The sequence below is a fragment of the Sorex fumeus genome, unplaced genomic scaffold (genome assembly GCF_029834395.1).
Source record: "Sorex fumeus unplaced genomic scaffold, SorFum_2.1 ptg000155l, whole genome shotgun sequence".
Classification (NCBI taxonomy): Eukaryota; Metazoa; Chordata; class Mammalia; order Eulipotyphla; family Soricidae; genus Sorex; species Sorex fumeus.
In genome coordinates this window covers 2,756,613-2,775,592 of record NW_026606212.1, presented here as the reverse complement: position 1 = coordinate 2,775,592, position 18,980 = coordinate 2,756,613, and the positions used below count along the sequence as shown (strand labels likewise).

Sequence of the window (18,980 nt, the reverse complement as noted above, 5' to 3'; positions counted from 1 at the left end):
GGCGGTGCTCAGGGGACCATATGGGATGCTGGGAATCGAACCAGGGTTGGCCGCATGCAAGGCAGACGCTCTACCCGCTGTGCAATTGCTCCAGCCCCTGGAATTAATTTTAATGTTTCCATTTTATTTTGGTTTTGTTTTGAGCTACACCTGGGTTGGCTTAGGGCTCTTGGCTCTGCACTCAGGGATCACTGCTGGTGGGCTTGGCAACCCATACAGGGTGCTAGGGATCAAATCCGCGTCAGCCACTTGCAAGGCAAGTGCCCTACCCGTTATCCCATCACTCTGGCCCAGCTGTCACTTTTACATTCTGAAAGGTGTCATCCTAGTTATCCTAGTAGCATTTATCCATTTGAAGCCATTCCTTTGAACACCATCACTTAAACATCTTGGTATTCTTTATATGCAGAGATTGGAATCATATACACTCTTATTTTGCGGGGGAGGGGCGCTCTTGGCTGGCTTGGGTTCGGGAAGTATGCATGGTGCTGGGGATGGAACCAGATAAGCTGCGTGCAGGGCAGGTGCTCGCCTGCGGAACTGTGCTCTGGTCCTTGGACTTGATGCCTTTATTCTTTGCCAGTTCCCTTTTGTTTGTTTGAACTGAACCCAGAGCCTGATACAATGCAAGGCAAGTGTTCTTACAACTGAGCTGTAAGCCTGACCCCATGTTTCTTTATGTAACAGAATCATCTAGATCAGTGCTAGTATCAGGGTATAAAAGTATAAAAACCTCTAAGAATTTTCTTGGCTGTTGTCACCTAATTCTCCCTCTCCCCATCTGTTCCTATTAACTGTTAGTGTAGATTAAATAGCTCCACAGTATATTAGTTTATGAGAAATATGTTTAATGCTCTCTCACCTGGCCGCTCTTTTTTCCAGCCTCGTGTCTTTACCAGTTTTCAAGACTATGTCACTGGGCTTCAGACTCTGATTTCCAATGTTCTGGATCACATCAAAGGGCTTGAAACACATCTAATTGCACTTAAACTTGAAGAACTTATTTTAGAAGACACTTCACTCTCACCGGTAAGCGGGTGGAGGCGAGTAGATACCAGGTGTTCTTGACAGGTTTGTGGTTTGCTGCTCTCTTTGTGGGGGACTTGGGGCTGAAAGGTACATGGAATTTTTCTCTTGTGTTCATGGTGGCTTGGTGATGGGCTAAATTCTTCAGTGTTTTGGTTTCCTTTTTTAAGCCTTCCCTTGTCTTGTAAAGTATAATATGCAGGTGGTAAAAAAAAAACAACTCAAAGGGTAATAAAACAGTATACTGTGAAACGCCTCCTCCATTCTCAGCTCCGAGTTTCCCTTCCAAGAAGGAACTGTTGCAGGGCTGGAGCGATAGTACAGGCATAGCCTTGCTTGCAGCTGACCTGAGTTCGATTCCCGGCTTTTCATAAGGTCCCCCCAATACCGCCAGGAGTAATTCCTGAGTGCAGAACCAGGAGTAACCCCTGAGCATCGCTGGGTGTGATCCGAATGGGGGGAAGAAAAAAAAGAAAAAGAACCATTGCTGCCAGCAGTTTCTGTGCAGTCTTTGATGGTGTTTTGGTCAGGGCTGGCTTGGCTCAGACTCCCTTGGCGCTCTGCGTGCTTGATCTCCCTGGCCCCTCTCTCTGCACACTCCAACTCTGTCCTCAGTGTCTGCACCGCCCCTCAGACTGCACAGGTACTTGGCTCTCACACTGGCCAAGTGTGGGGAAAGTTCGGGAAAGCTTTCCCCCTCCCCGTTCCCAAAACTGTGGCTATTGCGATGTCGGTGGCCTCCCCTGGGCTCACGCAGCCCGTGGTGGTGCGCACACCAGCTTGGCTTGTCCTTCAGTCGTGCCCATGCACTTTCTAGCTACGGTGCTCTCTGGGGCCGCACACTTGACCACTGTGCTCGGCCTTATTTATCATACTCACCGGCGTCCTACCCTCCTGCTGCTTTCACACAGCCAGTCCCGGTAACAGTGATTTCATGTCCAAGAAACTTTGAACTTCTGTAAGTCTTTTTCTTTTATGTTTGTTTATTTTATCTGGTGCCACAGTCAGTAATGCTCAGACTTATTCCTGGCTCTGCACTCAGGAGTCACTCCTGGTGGTGGTCGGGGGCCATATGGGGTGCCGGGCATTGAACCTGGGTTGGTGGTGTGCATGGAGGCACCCTCCCCGCTGTGCTAGTGCTTGGCCCATACGTCTTTTTCTTTTGAAACTAATAACCAGGAATCTGGTTTTCACTTCATGTAACTTGCAGAAATGTACTTGAAGGAATCATGTAAAGCAAAAGACTTGCTGGGGGGGGGGGGGGGGCGTATCTCTGCACTGCAGCGTTCTGTGGCTCTTGTGAACTGGATTCTCTGCCCCAGACCTTGCGATGAGACCAGAAGGGATGACAAGTTATTACCATCTGTTATCAGCTATCATCGGGGAACCTGGAGGAGGGTTTTTTGTTTTGTTTTTTGAAACAAAACGTTTTATTTGGAGACGGTTAGGAAGGGGAAGGAGGAGAGAGACTGAGAGAGACTAACATCCAAGGGAGAACTTGGGCGTCTCCAGGGCCGGGAGAGCCGGAAAGCGTTTTGAACAATACTAATTTCTGTTTCCTTTGTAGGAAGAGAGAAAATTTTCAAAGACTGTGCAAGGGAAGGTGCAGAGTAGTTATTTACACTCACTTCTGGAAATTGGGGAGCTGCTGAAAAAAAGACTTGAGACCACAAAGAAACTGACAATATAAGGAAGCGTGAATGACAGGCACTGCCGATCTGACAACAGAGAATGGCATCACCTCCCCGGGCAGAAGCTACGTCTGACTGACCGTCATTTTAATCTAGAGCCCCCTCATAAATGCATGAAGGACTTCGATTGTGAATTAATTTTTTAGGTATTAAATGTATACAACTGATTAAATTATTGTACATAAACCAGAAGCAGAACCCTCACCTGGGTTTGACCACTTTTTATACATGTTCATATGCATACGGCAGCCCAAGAGAACCCCACCTTTCCTCACTCCCGTGACCAGAGCTTCTGGTGTGTGTGGGGAGGTGTCTTATAAAATCAGCAATAGAAACTAAACTAAAACATCGACCTCAGAGCAGCTGAATGGTGTGCCATTTCCCTGACGGCCACGGGCATCTGGCCTGAGTCTCCAGCCCTTAAAAAGCAGAAGCGGAGGGCCCGGGGCTGTGAGCTGGCTCTTTTCTTGGCCGCAGTTTAGTTTTGAAACTTACTCGGCTGCCTGGTTCCCATAGAACCCAAGGCAGTCACCAGGGGCCTCTGATGCACTTCAGCCACTCACAGGCACTCATGTCTCTGGCTCAAGAGTCTCAAGGGCCAAACTGCTCCACCCTAGCGGAGTCGCAGAGGCCTTCTGCTAACTTGCAGCTCTTTGGAAGGGGAAAGCAGTGCAGACCACAGAGAAGCCTGCCGGGGGCGTGCGTGTCGTCTTGGACCCGCGTGGGAAGGATGGGAATCACTGTTGGGGAGAAGAGAGGGCCACACGGTGGATGCAGGCAACGCCAATACCAGTGTCCTTGGTTGCGTGTGGGTATATATATTATATAATGTATGTATATGCTTTTACATACATATTTTCACGCATATGTCTGCATATATATGTACATATATATATGCTCGAAAATAAAGTTTTAATACGTTAGCATTTTTTAAAGGGGCGGGCTGGGAAGGAAGAAATGTATATTATGGACTTAACCTAGTTGTAGGCTGACGAAAGAAATGTCCATTGGGCGTTGAGATTCAGTTGACTTTTGTAACTTGAGAAGGATACCAGGCGTTTACAGTTTTCACCTCCAGCTTCAGAGGTTGGTCTGACAAAAAAAGAACAGCGTCGCTCTTGAAAATGTTAAACTTCCACAGTTGCTTTGATAACCTTTCTGTGTTTGTGCTTTTGTTTCTGGACTGTTGACTCAAGTCACAGTGAGTAATTCTGTGAGAGCACAGGAATGAGTTGGAGGGGGCAATTCCAGCATCTCATCTGGAGGGTTATTTTTGAAGACCATAAAGGCTTTCGCTAATTCACTTCTACAGCGAGATGTACTTTTTTCTTTTAAATGCAGCTAAAAGAGAGCTTGAAAATCTGTATGTAAAGCTTTACATTTTGTTCCCTCATCTCAACTTACAACCAAACATCCAAGGGAATTTCTTACAAACTTTCTACATTCCCTTTCAAAGTAAGGCTGCTTGGGTCCTAGTCCAAGTAATCGCAAAAAATGATTTTAGGTGTAAATTGGTAACCGCAGCAGTTACACCCCATTCCAAAAGGAACAAGGTGAATTGAAAATTCTGGCCGATTCCCAGTCTGACTCAATGACAACGCATCATAAATGTCATAAAACCATGGCTTGTTTAGATGGAACTTTGTGTGTATATGGCATGTGTTCTTGCAATGATGTTTCTTGGAATATCCAAAAATACTGTACATAGAAATAGAAATGTTCTTTGAAAAAAAGTCTCTCAGCTGACTGATCAATTTAGCAGATGTGTGTGCCCGCTGTACCAGCCTCTGCTCTGCAGTTCCTCCACTCTGGTGGTCCCTACACGGGCCAACTCTCATCTAGGGGCACTTGGGACCTCTACTGGCTTTAGTAGCAAACCGTGTTTTACATTGAGGTTAGGCTTCATTTGTTACTTGCTTATTTTCCCAGTAAAAATAGCATTTCGATTAGATCCACCCCCCCTACATCGAGATAATTGTTTTTAAAAATGAAATTATGCAGAAATGGCCAATATCTCTTATCGATCTATTCTTTTGGAAACTGTCATGCACTATAAATTGTGTACAGTGTGTGGGGGGGACTATATATATAGATATATATCTATATATATATTCTTACATGAGTGAAAAAAGCACCCTCTCCAGCAATCGTAATTCATCGATATTTGAAGAGAATTCCCAGACCCATTGCTGCTGCTCCTATTCTGGTCTGTGTGGGTTTTTTGGTTTTGTTTCTGTGTGAAAATTAGTATTTAAAAAAAAAGAAAAAAAACTGACTACTGTTTACAGACTGAAAAATTACTGCTTTTTATACTACTGAGATCCTAAGTTAATATCTCCAAAGCAAACTTAGTTTAAATCATTTATCGGATGTGGGTAAAAGGTAGAGAAATTTTTAGTGTTCTCCACGTAATGGAAAATGTACAGATGCCTAGCTGTGTTCCCATCAATTTTGTATATTTTCATAATTTTAATTGTTCAAAATTGCATTATATTTTGCAATCACTATGTTCAATTTGGATGTCTTTCATTTTAACTTTGAATATAAAAGGGGTTTCAATGTATCTATGGCCTTTTTATTGAAACTCTTCCTACTTACATGGGAAGTATTCAGTATTTCTTCAGAATTAAGTGAAGCTTATCAAACATTTTAGGTGGCACTTCTGCCTAGTTCTTGTTGGGGGAAGTGGGGGTTTGGGCCACACCTGGCAATGCTCAGGGTTTGCTTATTTGGCTTTGCACTCTGGGTTCACTCCTGGTGGTGATTGAGGACTATAGGGGCACTGGGCATCTAACCCAAGTCAGCTATGTGGCAAGCAAGGGCCCTACCCATTGTACTTTCTGGCCCCCGGGTCTCGTTTACTTTTGTTTCAATTCCTGTAAATTACATCTTTTAAAATGTGTTAGTAATCTCAAATTAGTGTTACTTCTTTTGGGGACACACCTAGCAGTGCTGGAGATTGGACCTGGGACGCTCCATCTCTTGGCCACTGGGCTGTCTCTGGCCTTAATCCCACTACCAAACAAAGTCATATTTGTGGGTTTTAAATTTTTATTCTAAGGCAGTTTTTTAAATATTTTTTTGGGGGGGGGTTTGGGACAGTCGCTTGGCGCTTGCTCCTGGCAGGCTCAGACGCCAGGGATCAAGCATAGGTTGGCTGATTGCCAGGCCAATGTCCTACCTGCTCAACTCTCCAGCACTATCAGGTTTTTGTGTAGTGCCTTGCAGGGTTGGTTACTGTAAACCCCAGACACGGTTCACTCAGCATCACATGCCTCTCCTCTGGCAATACCATGTCTAGCTCCAGGTGTCCTGGCATACTAGCAGGGTTGGCATGGATTGCACGGTCCTTGGCACCACAGGGCCCCAAGCAGCACTCACTCCTTGGACCTTCCCATCAACCAAGCGTCCAGATTAGCTAAGAATTGCCAGGATTGGCCCGAGGCCCCTGAATACCACTTGAGAGTATCTTCCCCCATCCCTTTCCCCAAGTAGTGCCTTGCACGCTGGGCATTAATTCCACATATACGTAGTAGTGCTTATGTGCCAGATTATATTTTAGATTCTGTTCATACACACAAATGAGACCATTTAGGGTTATAAATGAGACCACTAAATCCCAAAATACTACTGCCCTTTTAGCATTTTGGGGTGGTGTCATTTACTATTGTAAACTTTTGCGGGATGGGGGACACACCTAGTGGTGCTCTGGTTTGAACCTGGGACTTCCACATGCAGAGCCCCAAGGGCCCCAAAATTACTCGTGGGCACCATGTGGAGTGACTTGTCGTTTTCATAGAACATGATTCTTGTTTGCTTTTGGGGGGATCTGGGGTCCTCCCCAGTGGTGCTCAGAAGTCTAGGGCCACTTGTGGTACTTGGCCTGAGGATGTGATGCAGCTCAGGCTGTGCAGTGCCAGGGATTGGACTCGGGTGGGCTGTGTGCAGGGCACACGCCCTAACCCCTTCCCATCCCCAGTGTACTTCCTATTGATCCAGGATCTCCCTTGCTGCAGGTAATAAAAAATTCCCTTAAATTATGCGTAATGGATTCTGGGGTCAATCCAGTCCCATCCCTGGCAGCACATATGGTCCCAAGCACTACTAGGAGTAATCTCTGAGCACAAGTCAGAAATCAGCTGATCACTGCTGGGTGTAGCCTCAAGTACAGCAGGCCTTGCACACGGCCGACCCGGGTTCAGTCCCCAGCGTCCCATATGGTCCCCCCAAACACCGCCAGGAGTAATTCCTGAGTGCAGAGCTAGGAGTAACCTCTAAGCATCACCAGGTGCAACCCAACCCCCCCCCCCCAAATGGGGGATCTATTTGGCAGTCAAGGAAGATTGTTATGTGGCATTGCTTCAGTTAGCTTAATCAGTGGCTAAATAGCAGTATTCCTACATTAAAAATAACATGGCATCAACTAATCACTTCAGACTCTAGACAAGACCCATCTTCAATGGAAAATATTTGGTAAAAGAGCTTCATTTAAACACTCGAAGCTTGTGATTCTCAGCACATCCATCCGAGAACCCACAGATACCACCATCTCATTGTCTGACAGGAGCCTTATTTGCCTTTAGTCCTACTCGCCAGGTATCTAATTTTTTTGTTTTGTTTTTGGGCTACAGCCAGCAATGCTCTGCACTCAGGAACTACTCCTGGTGGAGCTTGGGGAACCATATGGGAAGCCAGTGACTGAACCTGGGCCAGCTGTTTGCAAGGCAAATGCCCTCCCCGTTATACTATCACTACGGCCCCTGTCTTAATTTTCTTAAGATGGCAAATACATTTTCTTCGGAAGTAACTGTTTTAGATGAGAAAAGAACTTTAAAGCAAAGCACTCAAGAGATTGTGCCCACATTTTTGAAATGATGGTAAGGGGGAATACTTTTCCCTTCCAGTCCTGGAGTTGAACCCGAGACCTCACACATGAAAGCAAAGGTAGAAACAAGTATGTAGAGTCCCATGTTGGCAGGCAGGCATCTAGGTTTGAGTATCTTTTACCTGGTTGGTTTGAATTGTTAGCCCAAGCTATCACAAATTCTTGTTCTTCCCAATTCAACACAGGGAATCTCCTGCCTTTATTTGGGGCTGGAGCAATAGCAGAGCGGTAGGGCGTTTGCCTTGCGTGCAGCCAGCCCGGCTGAGCCGGGTTCAATTCTTCCGCCCCTCCCGGAGAGCCTGGCAAGCTACCGAAAGTATTCAATATGCCAAACGCAGTAACAAGAAGTCTCACAATGGAGACTTACTGGGCCCGCTCGAGCAAATCGATGAACAACGGGAGGGCAGTGTGTGTTTATTTGGGGAGCAAGGAGGAGGCAGTGGCAGGGACTGACCCCAGGGCCTTGCGTTTGGGGGTGGCGGCATTCTCTCTCTGAACTGCATTTCCAGTATCCCCATCCCTTACTCCGGTTCCAAGGGGCACACCAAGTTCCCTGGAGTACATGCAGAGTGGGGATCCAGCCCAGGGCCTTACCGATGCAGACTTTGCTAAATCCCCTAGTGATTATAATCTGGCAGGTGGCAACCATTTTAAGATTTTATTTGCCAATTCTGTTCACCTTTTATGTGGGTACAAACAAGCCATTTCATGAGCTGGGGTTTGGTGTTTGGAAAGTATGAAAGTGGGCATCCTATGGCGAGTAACCAGTGCAGTCCCTGCTCCAAGTGCTCCCCACTCTGCTCTTTAAAGCATCCCCCAAACTCCTCTCACACATCCCCATTCAGCTTACTAAACCCCACTCTCTCCCACTCCTTCCTTAAATCCTATAGGGTGGGGGATAGGAGGTGGTGGGTGGAACCAACCTTGTTAATGCTATTCTTTAAAATATTATTTTTGTTTTTTTGGTGCCAGGGAACACGCGAAAGTGCTCTACCACTGCATTCCATTCTGGCCCCACGCATCCTGAAAACGGGCAGTGCATGCTACCCCCGCCCCAGCCAGGTAGTCCGAATGCTGGAGTTAGAACGATGAAGGCAGCTTTCAGCTGGGACCCACTTCCAGAGTGTCACAGGCTCATTAATTGCCCTGGGAAAGCACTGTCCATACCAGCTTAGAATGATTCATAAATTCAAACGAGAGCGCATCATGGGCCCAGGTTCTTAAGTTCTAAGAGAAAACGGAATGGCTTCAGGTTCACTTAAACAAAACAGCGAAACTTTAATTGGGTCAGAATCACACTGTCAGGGAGAGGTGGGCTGTACACTCATCTTTATAGCACCAATTCCTGCGCGGGGGTTCCACCATCGACGGATTCAAGCATCCAGCTATACCGACTTGTTCTAGAGCTATCTGTCCCAAACGTGGTTGGTCACGCCAACATCAAGTGGAAGGGCATAGATTTCTGTGCCCCTTCTACCACTCCCACATCCCAGGAGGGCCTCAGAGCCAGCAGGTAACTTCCCCACCACCACCCTCCCCGCGCCACTCCCATCAAACTGAAAACTTTGGGGTGCCTTTACAGCTCCTCCTTCTCGGCCCCCTTCTTCTGAAAGGCAGTCAGGATGTTTAGGCTCTTCTGGAGCTCTTCCTTCTTGCCGTCGCTCATCTTGTTCTTCTCAATTAACTTGGTGATCCGGGTCATCTCTGACGCCGGGAAGTCCTCACCCTGGTTTAAGATCTTCCCCATGATCTTCAGGTACTGCTCGGCCCACTTCTTCTCAGACTCCTTCACGCTCGCAAGGGTGTCCTGCCCTTGCTTCAGGACGGTCTGGCGGGCCTCTTTGCTGGAGGCCTTGATGAACTCGCTGGCAAGGCCATCATACACAGGCAGGCACCCAGGCATGCCTATGTAGACCCCGTGGCCCTTTAGCCAGCGCTGGATGGCGCCAACCTTTACCGCCCCACTATACTGGACAGGGTTCTCAAAGTCCCCGTCCCGGAAGAGATAAAAGACTGGATAGTCCTCTTTGTCCAGCTTATATTTCTCACTCAGCTCCATATTCAGCTTGTCGCCATAATCTGTGAACAGAAACCAGATATGAGAAGCAAGACCACGAGGCAAGGAGGGCAGGTGATGGCTATGGGGCTTAAGTGACGGGGATGAGTAACAAGGGCTCCTCTGCTAACTCCTAGCCATGTGGCGTTACTCAGGCAGCCTCTCTGAACTTTTAGCTCCTCAGCAACGCTCAGGATACTCAATGCTACAAGCCCACTCTGTGCAGGGTCTGCTCTATGGGCTGGGAATCGACTTGACATTAAAAACACCAAGCTCTGGGGCTGGAGCGATAGTACAGCGGGTAGGGCGTTTGCCTTGCACACGGCTGACCCGGGTTCGATTCCCAGACATCATATGGTCCCCCAAGCACCACCAGGAGCAACTCCTGAGTGCAGAGCCAGGAGTAACCCCTGCGCATCACTGGGTGTGACCCAAAAAGAAAGAAAAATACCAAGCTCTCAACACTAGTTTTATCTAATAGTGAGAAGAAAGTAACAGATGGGCATCGATGGGTGGGCCATAATGAAAAGCCGAGTGATGTGACAGGGGTGGGGAGGGCAACCACTTTAAGTGGCCATGGAAGGCCTCAAAGAGAGCATGCATGGAGGGAGCTGAAGAGCCAACAGGCAGACATACGAAAATCTGGGAAGAGTGCAAGAAGGTGGAAAGATGGTCAAGTGCCAGAGCTCTGAGGCACAAAGCTGTGTGCTGCTTACGGAGAGACTAAGTAGGGAATAAACAGTCTGACAAAAACAAAGGCTACTGGGTGCCTCCACCAGGGGATGTGCCTTTAACCTAGTAGAGTAAGTACTTAATATATGGTACCATAAGTACTTAATGCATGGTACCCTGGGTCTGGGATGGCGCTCAATCGTACAGTGCTTCCCTTGCATGTGTGAGGTTCTGGGTTCCATCCCCGACGCCAGCAAAAAGAAATAAATACAGTGGTACAGTGTCTGCTACATCCTAGGTGATGATTGGTTTCCAATATACTGCAAAGAATGATACCAACTGGGGCTCTGATCCCAGTTCTGTCATGCTAAACTAGCATCTAGAGCATAAGCTACTAAGCATCTAATCCCTTGACTGAAAAACTGGTCACAGTACTGCTTTCAGAGCAGTCATAAGACAAACATTTGATAAACGTCAGATGTTATTATATTAGTAGTAGCAGGATAAAATTCCCCAAAGAACCGGCTCAATTGACAAAGTAGACCCACTGCTCTGGAGAAGCCAGCTCTCTCTACCAGCAGACTCATGTGCCCACTAGGGAACCAAGGCGTCCGAGACAGGGGAAGCAGGGAGCGGAAGGGAATGTTTTTGATGGAGTTCTTGAACAAACCACTAAAATGGAGGTAATGAGCCTCTTCTCAGACAGAATTTTGTGTTCAGGGATTACTCCTGGTGGTGCTTGAGGATAAAACCTGGGTCGGCCACAGGCCAAGCAAGAACCTTAATCCCTGTACTATCTCTCGGGTGTGGGATGTGAGGGCCATACCCAGGAGTGCACAGGGGCCACACCCAGGTGGTGCCCCTGGGATCAAAGCTGGGGCTCTCACATGCAAAACACACAGCAGCCCTTTGAGCTTATCTCTTCCGTCTGGCAATGATTCTTAAAGCTGCCACGGTGAAAGATTCCTGGTTCAGTGGCAGCTCTGATGGATGGAAGTCAAAAGCCAAAACCAAACTGGTACAAGAGAGCTAAAATGAGGCTGGAATGTGGTACCCTGTGGGAGGACTGGCACTGCACCCCACCAGAACCCCGTGAGAACCAAGCTCCTGACTGCAGTGTGAGGTGGTGGGCTTCCTCCCCACAGATACCTGAAACGCTGCTGAGCCGAGTTCTGTGGCCAGAGCCTCAATCTAAGCTTGCATGGGTCCTGGCTTCCTCGAGAGGGCAAACTTCATCTACACCTCTGTTGTTGTGGCCCAGACAAAGGCACTGGGTGGGACTTTACCCTACAAATGCAGAAATTCCTAGCTTCCTCCCTCTCTGCCCTCCCCAGCATCCTGGACTCGTTCATACCTGAGATCCCCACCTCTGCCACCAAGAGATCATCGCTGGAGGCCGAGTTTTCAGCCAGACGCTTGAACTCATCCTGCTTCTCACCGTAGGGGTACTGGGTGTCGAACTTCACCAAGACGAACTTGCTTTTGGGAATGACCTGAAGACGTATAGAGCTGAGCAAGTGGGGGGTTCCAAGGAAACTTTTGGAGAGGGGGGTTAATTCCCTTTCCCAAGGACCCCCTGTTTAATAAAGTAGAAACCAAGTCCACAAGCTCCAACATACTAATATTCATTCATCCTTCTAGTCGTCTCATCATCTGGAGGCACTTTTGACATGCTGGGGACCCCATCTGGAACATGAGCAAACTAATCAAAGGCCAACCCTACCAATACGAAACAGAACTAAAGGCTTGTTTCTTTTTTTGATTTCTAGGCCATACTTGGCAATGTTCAGGGGTTATTCTTAGCTCGGCACACAGGGATCACTCCTGGCGGTGCTCAGGGGACCATCTGGGGTGCCTGGATTCGAATGTGGGTTGGCTGTTTGCAAGGCAAGCTCCTGGCCCACTGGACTGCCCACTGGCTCAGTGCCAAGGCTTGTTTCTTCTGAAGCCCTAGGGCCTACTTCTCCTGTGTCTCCTCTGTTGAGACAAAGGAGATTCTTGGGTCATACCTGATCCTCGGGAGCCCTTCTCAGTGAATATGAAATCTGACAAAGACTAATCATGTAAACGAAGTTAACACGTCGAAGGGTACTAGCTAGGGAGTCCAGAGTTTGAACTCTGCAACTTTAGAGGGCATAGGAAGTTGCTGAGAAGGCAGGTATGGGGCATGATTCTCTCCCTGAAGTTCCTTGGTTCAATATTCAGGTCCTATACAATCAGGGGCAAGTTTTTAAAAGTGTTAAAATTCACAGCCCAAGTTCACCATATTTAAGTGCACAATTCACATTGGTTTAGTGTTAATGTTTTGTAACCTCCTGAAAAGGAACCCCTAATCCACTGAGCAATCGTTCCTGAGTCTTCCCTCCCCGCAGGCTCTGGCAACCACCGCTAATAAATCTGCTCCGTCTCCTCAAATGGAATCATACAATATGTAATCTTTTAAATCAGGTTTCTTTCACTATGTATGTTTTAAAGGTTCATTGAGACTGGAGCATGAAGCAGTACTTCACTCCTTTTTATGGTCAAATTCCACCTTAGGGATAGCCCATAGCTATCAGCACTGGCTGATGAACACCTGGGCTGTTCCTTTTGTAACCTTTTGGCTATACAAGTTTCACGACCACTTCCATTCATTTCCTTTGGGTATATATGCCTAGGAGAGAACCTACAAGAGCGTATATGTCATTTGGTGAGGAATCCAAGGATTTTCTTTGGATTACTCCCAATATACAGGTTTTTAAACTTAACAACTGACTTTAGTGGCTAATACATTTCTTTCTAAAACATTTTATCTTCTATCTTCTAATCGGTGTTCGCTGCTGGTCACTTTCGGATCAGAGGTAATCGCTGTCCGAAGTTAAGCTGACATAACTCTGTTAATCTTTTCACTATGTTGATATCCTTCTAATTTTGAGTTTTAAGCCAAAAAAATTAAACAGTGCCTAGGGACAAAAGGAAGATTATCAGAACAAGTAATCTTCAAGTGGTCACTGACCCCAAAAAGTTTGAGCCCTGGGAGGGGGCCTTTAAAAAGCAGGGAAGACTTAAAATATAAATCAGAGCATATCCCTGTGGTCCAGCTGGCCTTATTTCAGTCCAACACATCAAACCTGTTCCATTATGGGCCTTTTTCATTTCCTCTCTCTCTGCTCGCTTGAAAACCCTTCTTCCCATGGTTCTTTAAGCTTAGTCCAACGGTTCCTTCCTAAGGGAGAGGCCTCTTATACTCATGCCATCTAGGGCCATTTCATTTCCATGATTCCCTATTGCATTACCCTCTTTCCTCACCGCCTTCATCACTTAATTCATGACTGTGAGATTCTTATTTGCCCATTGCCGCCAGTCGTCCCCACTAGAATGGATTTAAGGTCTTTGGCCCTGTGTTCCTGTCTAAGCTAAGAGCCCAGGAGCACTGGGAATGTGGCAGATGTTCCATGCCTGGGTTGGGGGTGGGCTTTTGGGTCATCTTTTGTAGGGAGAGGGCGGCACTGGACTCCAAACCAGGGTATCTCAACTCAAATGCAAGGCAAGTGCTCTGCCACGCCTACTTCTGCGATTCCGATCTATCAGCAGAATGGCCTTAAGTGGCAAACAACTGCATGATGAATTGTTTCTTCTTCTTTTAGTAGTTTGTGCTGCTTTAGAAACCTCTTCCTTGAGGAACTGGTTTCCCCATCACCCACATTTACGAGATTTGCTTTCATTTTTTCCCTCCCTGGGCCAATCCTGGGGATACTGAGGGAACCATGTGATGCTGAACACTGAACCCACAAAGAGGTTCCTACATGCAGAGCGTGTATTCCAGTCCTTAAATTCTCCCCCTGCTCTGGGAACTTGCTTCTTCAGGGTCAGATGAATTCATTATTCATTCAGCCACTGAATTTAAAAAAATAAATAAGACACCGAGAGACCATTGCCCCTGCCCAGTACTGTTGTAAAGAAATGCAACACTTCAGAAAATAGGTTCTAGTTAGTGGGGAAAAGCAAGAAATAAACAACAAAATTACATTAGAATCTGTGGAAGGCAAAGAAGGGAGTAAGGGGGTGATATTTAAAAAGGAGCAGCAGGAGGCATTTGTTCCTTCCTTCATTCAACAAACTAAGTCCCTACATGAGAGAACCTGCTGCCTTCAGTGGTCAGTGAACAACATGGACAGGAAGTTCTTGTATTCGAGTGACGGAGAAGATCAAAAGGGGGAAAAAAAATCAGCCAAGAGTGCTGTCCAGAGAAAATGAGATGGGGAATGTGACTGCCACTTCACAGGGATGGAAGCATCAAGAGGTAGCAAGTAATTAGGTTTTTTTGCTCTCAAGCAGCAACTGTTTCTGAGGATGCAGGACTGAAAGCATCTGTGTATCTGTGTTTCCGGGAAGCACCTGGCATGCACTGTCAGGATGAAACCCTAACTCCAGTGTCTACAAGATATGCTACCTGAAGCCCAGTGTTGCCGCCCTGGCCCTGAAATACCGTTATCTTGCCAGTTAACAGTTTCCGTCAAGTCATAAACAGTCTTTCCGTTACCCGCTCCCAGCTCCATGGGCTGGGAGGCCACTTCGCCAATAATGGTGGAAAAGGTATCAGGTGCTGGACCAACCAGCCACATCTACACTTTAAAATTCTGGGAACTCTGTCTCAAGTGAGCCACAGGTGTCCCATCCACAGAAGCTGTTTCAAAGAGGAAGAGTTCCCCGTCTTGAGATTAGATTTAGAGCTCCACTTCTTGGTTTCACTTCCAGCAGTGGGTACAGAAAGAAAAAAATTATAAACAGATGGGTTCAGCCAGGTTCTGGAACATTCTATGACTGAAACACAATCACCAACAACTTTGTAACTTGTGTATCTCGCTGTGATTCAATTAAAACATTAAAAAAAATTAAAAAAAAAAAACACCAAGATCGGTTCCCTCAACTGGCCTGCCCATCTCCTAGGTGATGCTAAAAGCGGCCAGCGGGGAAGTCAGCAGCCAAGGGAGGGAGCCCGGGCTGCATTCGGCCATCAAACATTTCCAACATTTATGAATCCAGGCCAGGCCCCCTCTCCCATCCCCCCAACTCTGTCAACAGAAAGTGGGGGAATAGGGGCGAGTCCTCCCGTGGTCTTGCTCTGATTCGAGCAGGTCTGGACCCAGGATGCCCGAGTCAGGCTTATTCTTCACGCCCGCACTATCCCCTGAGGAGGCTGAGCAGGGTGGCGGGTGGCCGTTGGCAGGCGCCAAGCGGGCATCGATTGAGCCCGCGGGAAGCCAGGGGGAGGTGGGGGAGCGACACGACGCCGCCCCCCGGGTCTCCCACCTGGGGCTCAAGGGTCGGGGCTCGCGGGGCAGCGGCCTATCTCTGGCCCCAAGGGAGTGACGCGGGCGGCATCGGACCCCTCGGCTGTCCTCCCGTCAGTCCTCAGTGTGGGGAAGCCGGTAAAAAAAAAAAAAAACGCTGCCAAGGCAACGGGGGCGAGAGGAGGCTGGAGCGCGATGCCCCGCGGGCCGTTGCCGCCCCGGGCCCGGCCGCCTCAAGGCCTAGAACGGGTGGCGGGAAGCGCCAGGAACCGTCGTCACGGGCGCTTCCTCAGGCCCCCGGAGCCCCCGCGGGTGCGCGTCTCTGGGGCTGCCCCGGAACCCAACGTCTCCGTGCCCCGTTACCTTGTAGAAAGTGACTGTATCCAGGGGAAGGGCGCCCTTGGTGTGCAGGCCGCTGCCGCCGGGCGGAGCCGAGAGCAGCAGGAGCACCAGAAGCGGAACCAGAGCGGCTGGAGAGGCGACGCGAGGCATGGCGGCGGCCGTAACGCCGGGCTCGGCGAGCGCGAAGCGGGCAGCCTGTGGCGGAGTCAGCGCCGGCCGCGCGTCACGTGACGACGAGCGCCGGCTCGGGCGTGCGCACGTGGAGAGCCCGGAAGCTCACGCCCGCCGAGGAGCAGAGGGCGGTGCCCCCGGAGGAGGGAGGTGGAGCTAAGTGGGCCGCGCCTGCGCACTGGGCTCCCGCCAGCACGCCCGGGGCGAGGGGCGGGGCCTTGGGGCAGGGGCGGGGCCGAGACGGGCAGGGGGCGGGGTAGGGCGCGAGACCGGCTTCGCCTGTGAGGGGCCGCGGCGGCCGTGCGCGCGCAGCCTTCCGCGGTCTTCGACGACGGGGCGGCCGGCCGGCGTCGTTGCGGGCCGCGCGTCGGCCTGGCGGCGTGTGCCGTCCGCTCCGGCCCTCGCTCTGTCAGGGGCGCCACGACGTCAGCCCTGTGGCGCGAGGCGACGCGGGCCCAGGCTGGCGTTCGGGCTGCTTCTGTGGGAGACAGGTTTTCTGGAAGCAGGACCCCGGCCCAGCCGCGTTGGACGCCCCCAGAGTGAAAACAAAGGGGAGAGACCACAGGCCACACGCCGCCGCGGTGGGGGCGTCGTCGGGCCCGCAACCCTCTTCGCCCCCGGCCGGGTTGTGGAGAAGTGCGACATCGGGGGGGAGGGGCTCTCTCTGGGCTCGCAACCCCTCGGTTCCGAAGCCCCGGGGTGGAAGAGGCGAGTTGGGGATCCCCGTGCTTTATGAGGACCGAATTCATGAAGACTTGAGCCGAGGGGCTGAAGTGATAGTCCAGCAGGGAAGACTTTGCCTCACACGCGGCTGACGCGGATTCAGCCCCCGGCATCCCGTAGGGTCCCCAGAGCACCGCCAGTAGGAACCCCTGAGCATCCCCAGGTGAATGAAATGAGTCCTATATTAAAATTTCTTGACCCGAAAAAAAAAAGGCGGCATGGGAATATTCTGTTTTCAAAGATTCTTGAAGGAGAAGGTGCTGAAATTTGAGACGGTAAAGGGCTCATTTAGAGACAAAAATGGGGGCTGGAGGGTTGGCTCAACAGGTTAGAGAGCGAGTCTGAGTGCAGGTCTCTTGGGTTCTACCCCTGGCACCACATGGTCCCAGGAGCACCTCCAGGAACAATCCCTGAGCACAGAACTAGGAGTAGATCCCCTGAGCACTGGTAGATGTGGCCCCCAAAACGGAGGGCAGAGACAGAGAGAGATGGAAAAAGTAAAGTGCCAAATATTGGTCAAGAGTAACACTGATTTTGTTTGCCTGTTCTCTGAACAGTTTGATCTTTGTTCTTGACTGAGACAAGGGGCCTTTGTCCAGAAGCATTCTCTTATCACTTGGTGAAGTTCTCCTCAGTCCCCTCATCCTTATTTGATAGATATATGAGTAGCACCGTAGCACTGCCCTCCCGTTGTTCATCGATTTGCTCAAGTGGGCCAAGTAACGTCTCCATTGTGAGACTTGTGTTTGGCATATCGAATACACCTCAGGGAGCTTGCCAGGCTTTGCCATGCGGGCGAGATACTCTTGGTAGCTTGCTGGGCTCTCCAGAGATGCGGAGGAATCGAACCTGGCTCGACCAGGCTGGCAAACACCCTACCACTGTGCTATCGCTCCATAAAACACAGTCACTTCCTATTCATCGATTTGCTCAAGCGGGCCCAGTAATGTCTCCATCGTGAGACTTCTTGTTACTGTGTTTGGCATATTGAATATGTCACGAGTAGCTTGCCAGGCTTTGCCGTGCTGGCGAGATACTCTCGGTAGCTTGCCGGGCTCTCCAAGAGGGGGCGGAGGAATCGAACCCAGCTCAGCCAGGCCGGCTGCGCGCAAGGCAAACGCCCTACCGCTGTGCTATCGCTCCATAAAATATTCTAAGATCTAAGTGGTAGGAATTTCTGATCTACCACTTTTGTGATATTTTATTTATCTCAGAATTTTAGCAAAGTGACTATATCCTACCTCTAACGTTCAGTCTTCTATTTCAGACTACTGTGAGTGAGTCATTAAAATTTCTTGACATGGCTGACCCGGGTTCGATTCTTCTGCCCCCTCAGAGAGCCTGGAAAGCTACCGAGAGTATTCCGTCCACATGCCAACCCTGGCAAGCTACCCGTGAGGTATTTGATATGCCAAAAACAGTAACAACGACTCTCACAATGGAGACGTTACTGGTGCCCGCTCGATGATGAACAATAGGAGGACAGTGACAGAGACAGTGATATGCAAATATATGATCTTAACAAAAGATATAGGCTGTATTAAATTTTTTTTGGCTTTTTGGGTCACACCCAGCGATGCTCAGGGGTTACTCCTGGCTCTACACTCAGGAATTACTCCTGGCAGTGCTCCGGGGACCATATAGGATGCCCAGGATCAAACCCAGGTCAGCAGTGTGCAGGGCAAACGCCCTACCCTCTGTACTATCACTCCGGCCCCTGTATTAAAAATTTGATTAGGTTGAAAGTTTAGTTACTTAAACTTTACTTAAATAAAATGTTCTTTCTGCTTTCTCTTTTCCTCAGTTGTCCAAATTTAACCGGTTATTTTGTGAAACTACCAGTAACTGCATTATTTTTATGGGTAGATAATTTGAGATTTTGATATTAAGATCATTTTTCTGGGGCTAGAGAGAGTACAATGCATAAGGTACCTGCCTTGCCATGTAGCCAATATGGGTTTAATGCCTAGCAATGTATATGATCCCCTAAACACCAGCAGGTGTGATTCCTAACTCCGGAGTCTGGAGTAAGCCCTGAATAGAACTGGGCATAACCTCAAGGCAAAAAGATAAATTAAAAAATTGGCTCTGTATCTAACTTTTTTATGTTTTTCATAACATGATGCTTTAAATTAATTTAC

General features: G+C 48.8%; 2 protein-coding genes across 2 annotated transcripts in view; one reads left to right on the top strand and one right to left on the bottom strand.

Moving 5' to 3' along the window:
* Window positions 1–5,280, top strand: part of NAA25 (N-alpha-acetyltransferase 25, NatB auxiliary subunit) — a 45,933-nt gene extending 40,653 nt beyond the window's left edge. The window contains exons 23-24 of the mRNA XM_056107124.1: window positions 883–1,029; window positions 2,594–5,280. Of these exons, the coding sequence (XP_055963099.1) occupies window positions 883–1,029; window positions 2,594–2,716 (270 nt within the window). The 3' untranslated portion in view covers window positions 2,717–5,280. The remainder of the gene's footprint in view (window positions 1–882; window positions 1,030–2,593) is intronic.
* Window positions 5,281–8,857: 3,577 nt separating this feature from the next.
* Window positions 8,858–16,218, bottom strand: ERP29 (endoplasmic reticulum protein 29). The gene is made up of 3 exons (XM_056107158.1): window positions 15,967–16,218; window positions 11,685–11,823; window positions 8,858–9,681 (listed from the first exon to the last, which is right to left on the bottom strand). The coding sequence occupies exons 1-3, from the start codon at window positions 16,093–16,095 to the stop codon at window positions 9,179–9,181; spliced, it is 771 nt and encodes a 256-aa protein (XP_055963133.1). The 5' UTR covers window positions 16,096–16,218; the 3' UTR covers window positions 8,858–9,178.
* Window positions 16,219–18,980: the final 2,762 nt, after the last annotated feature.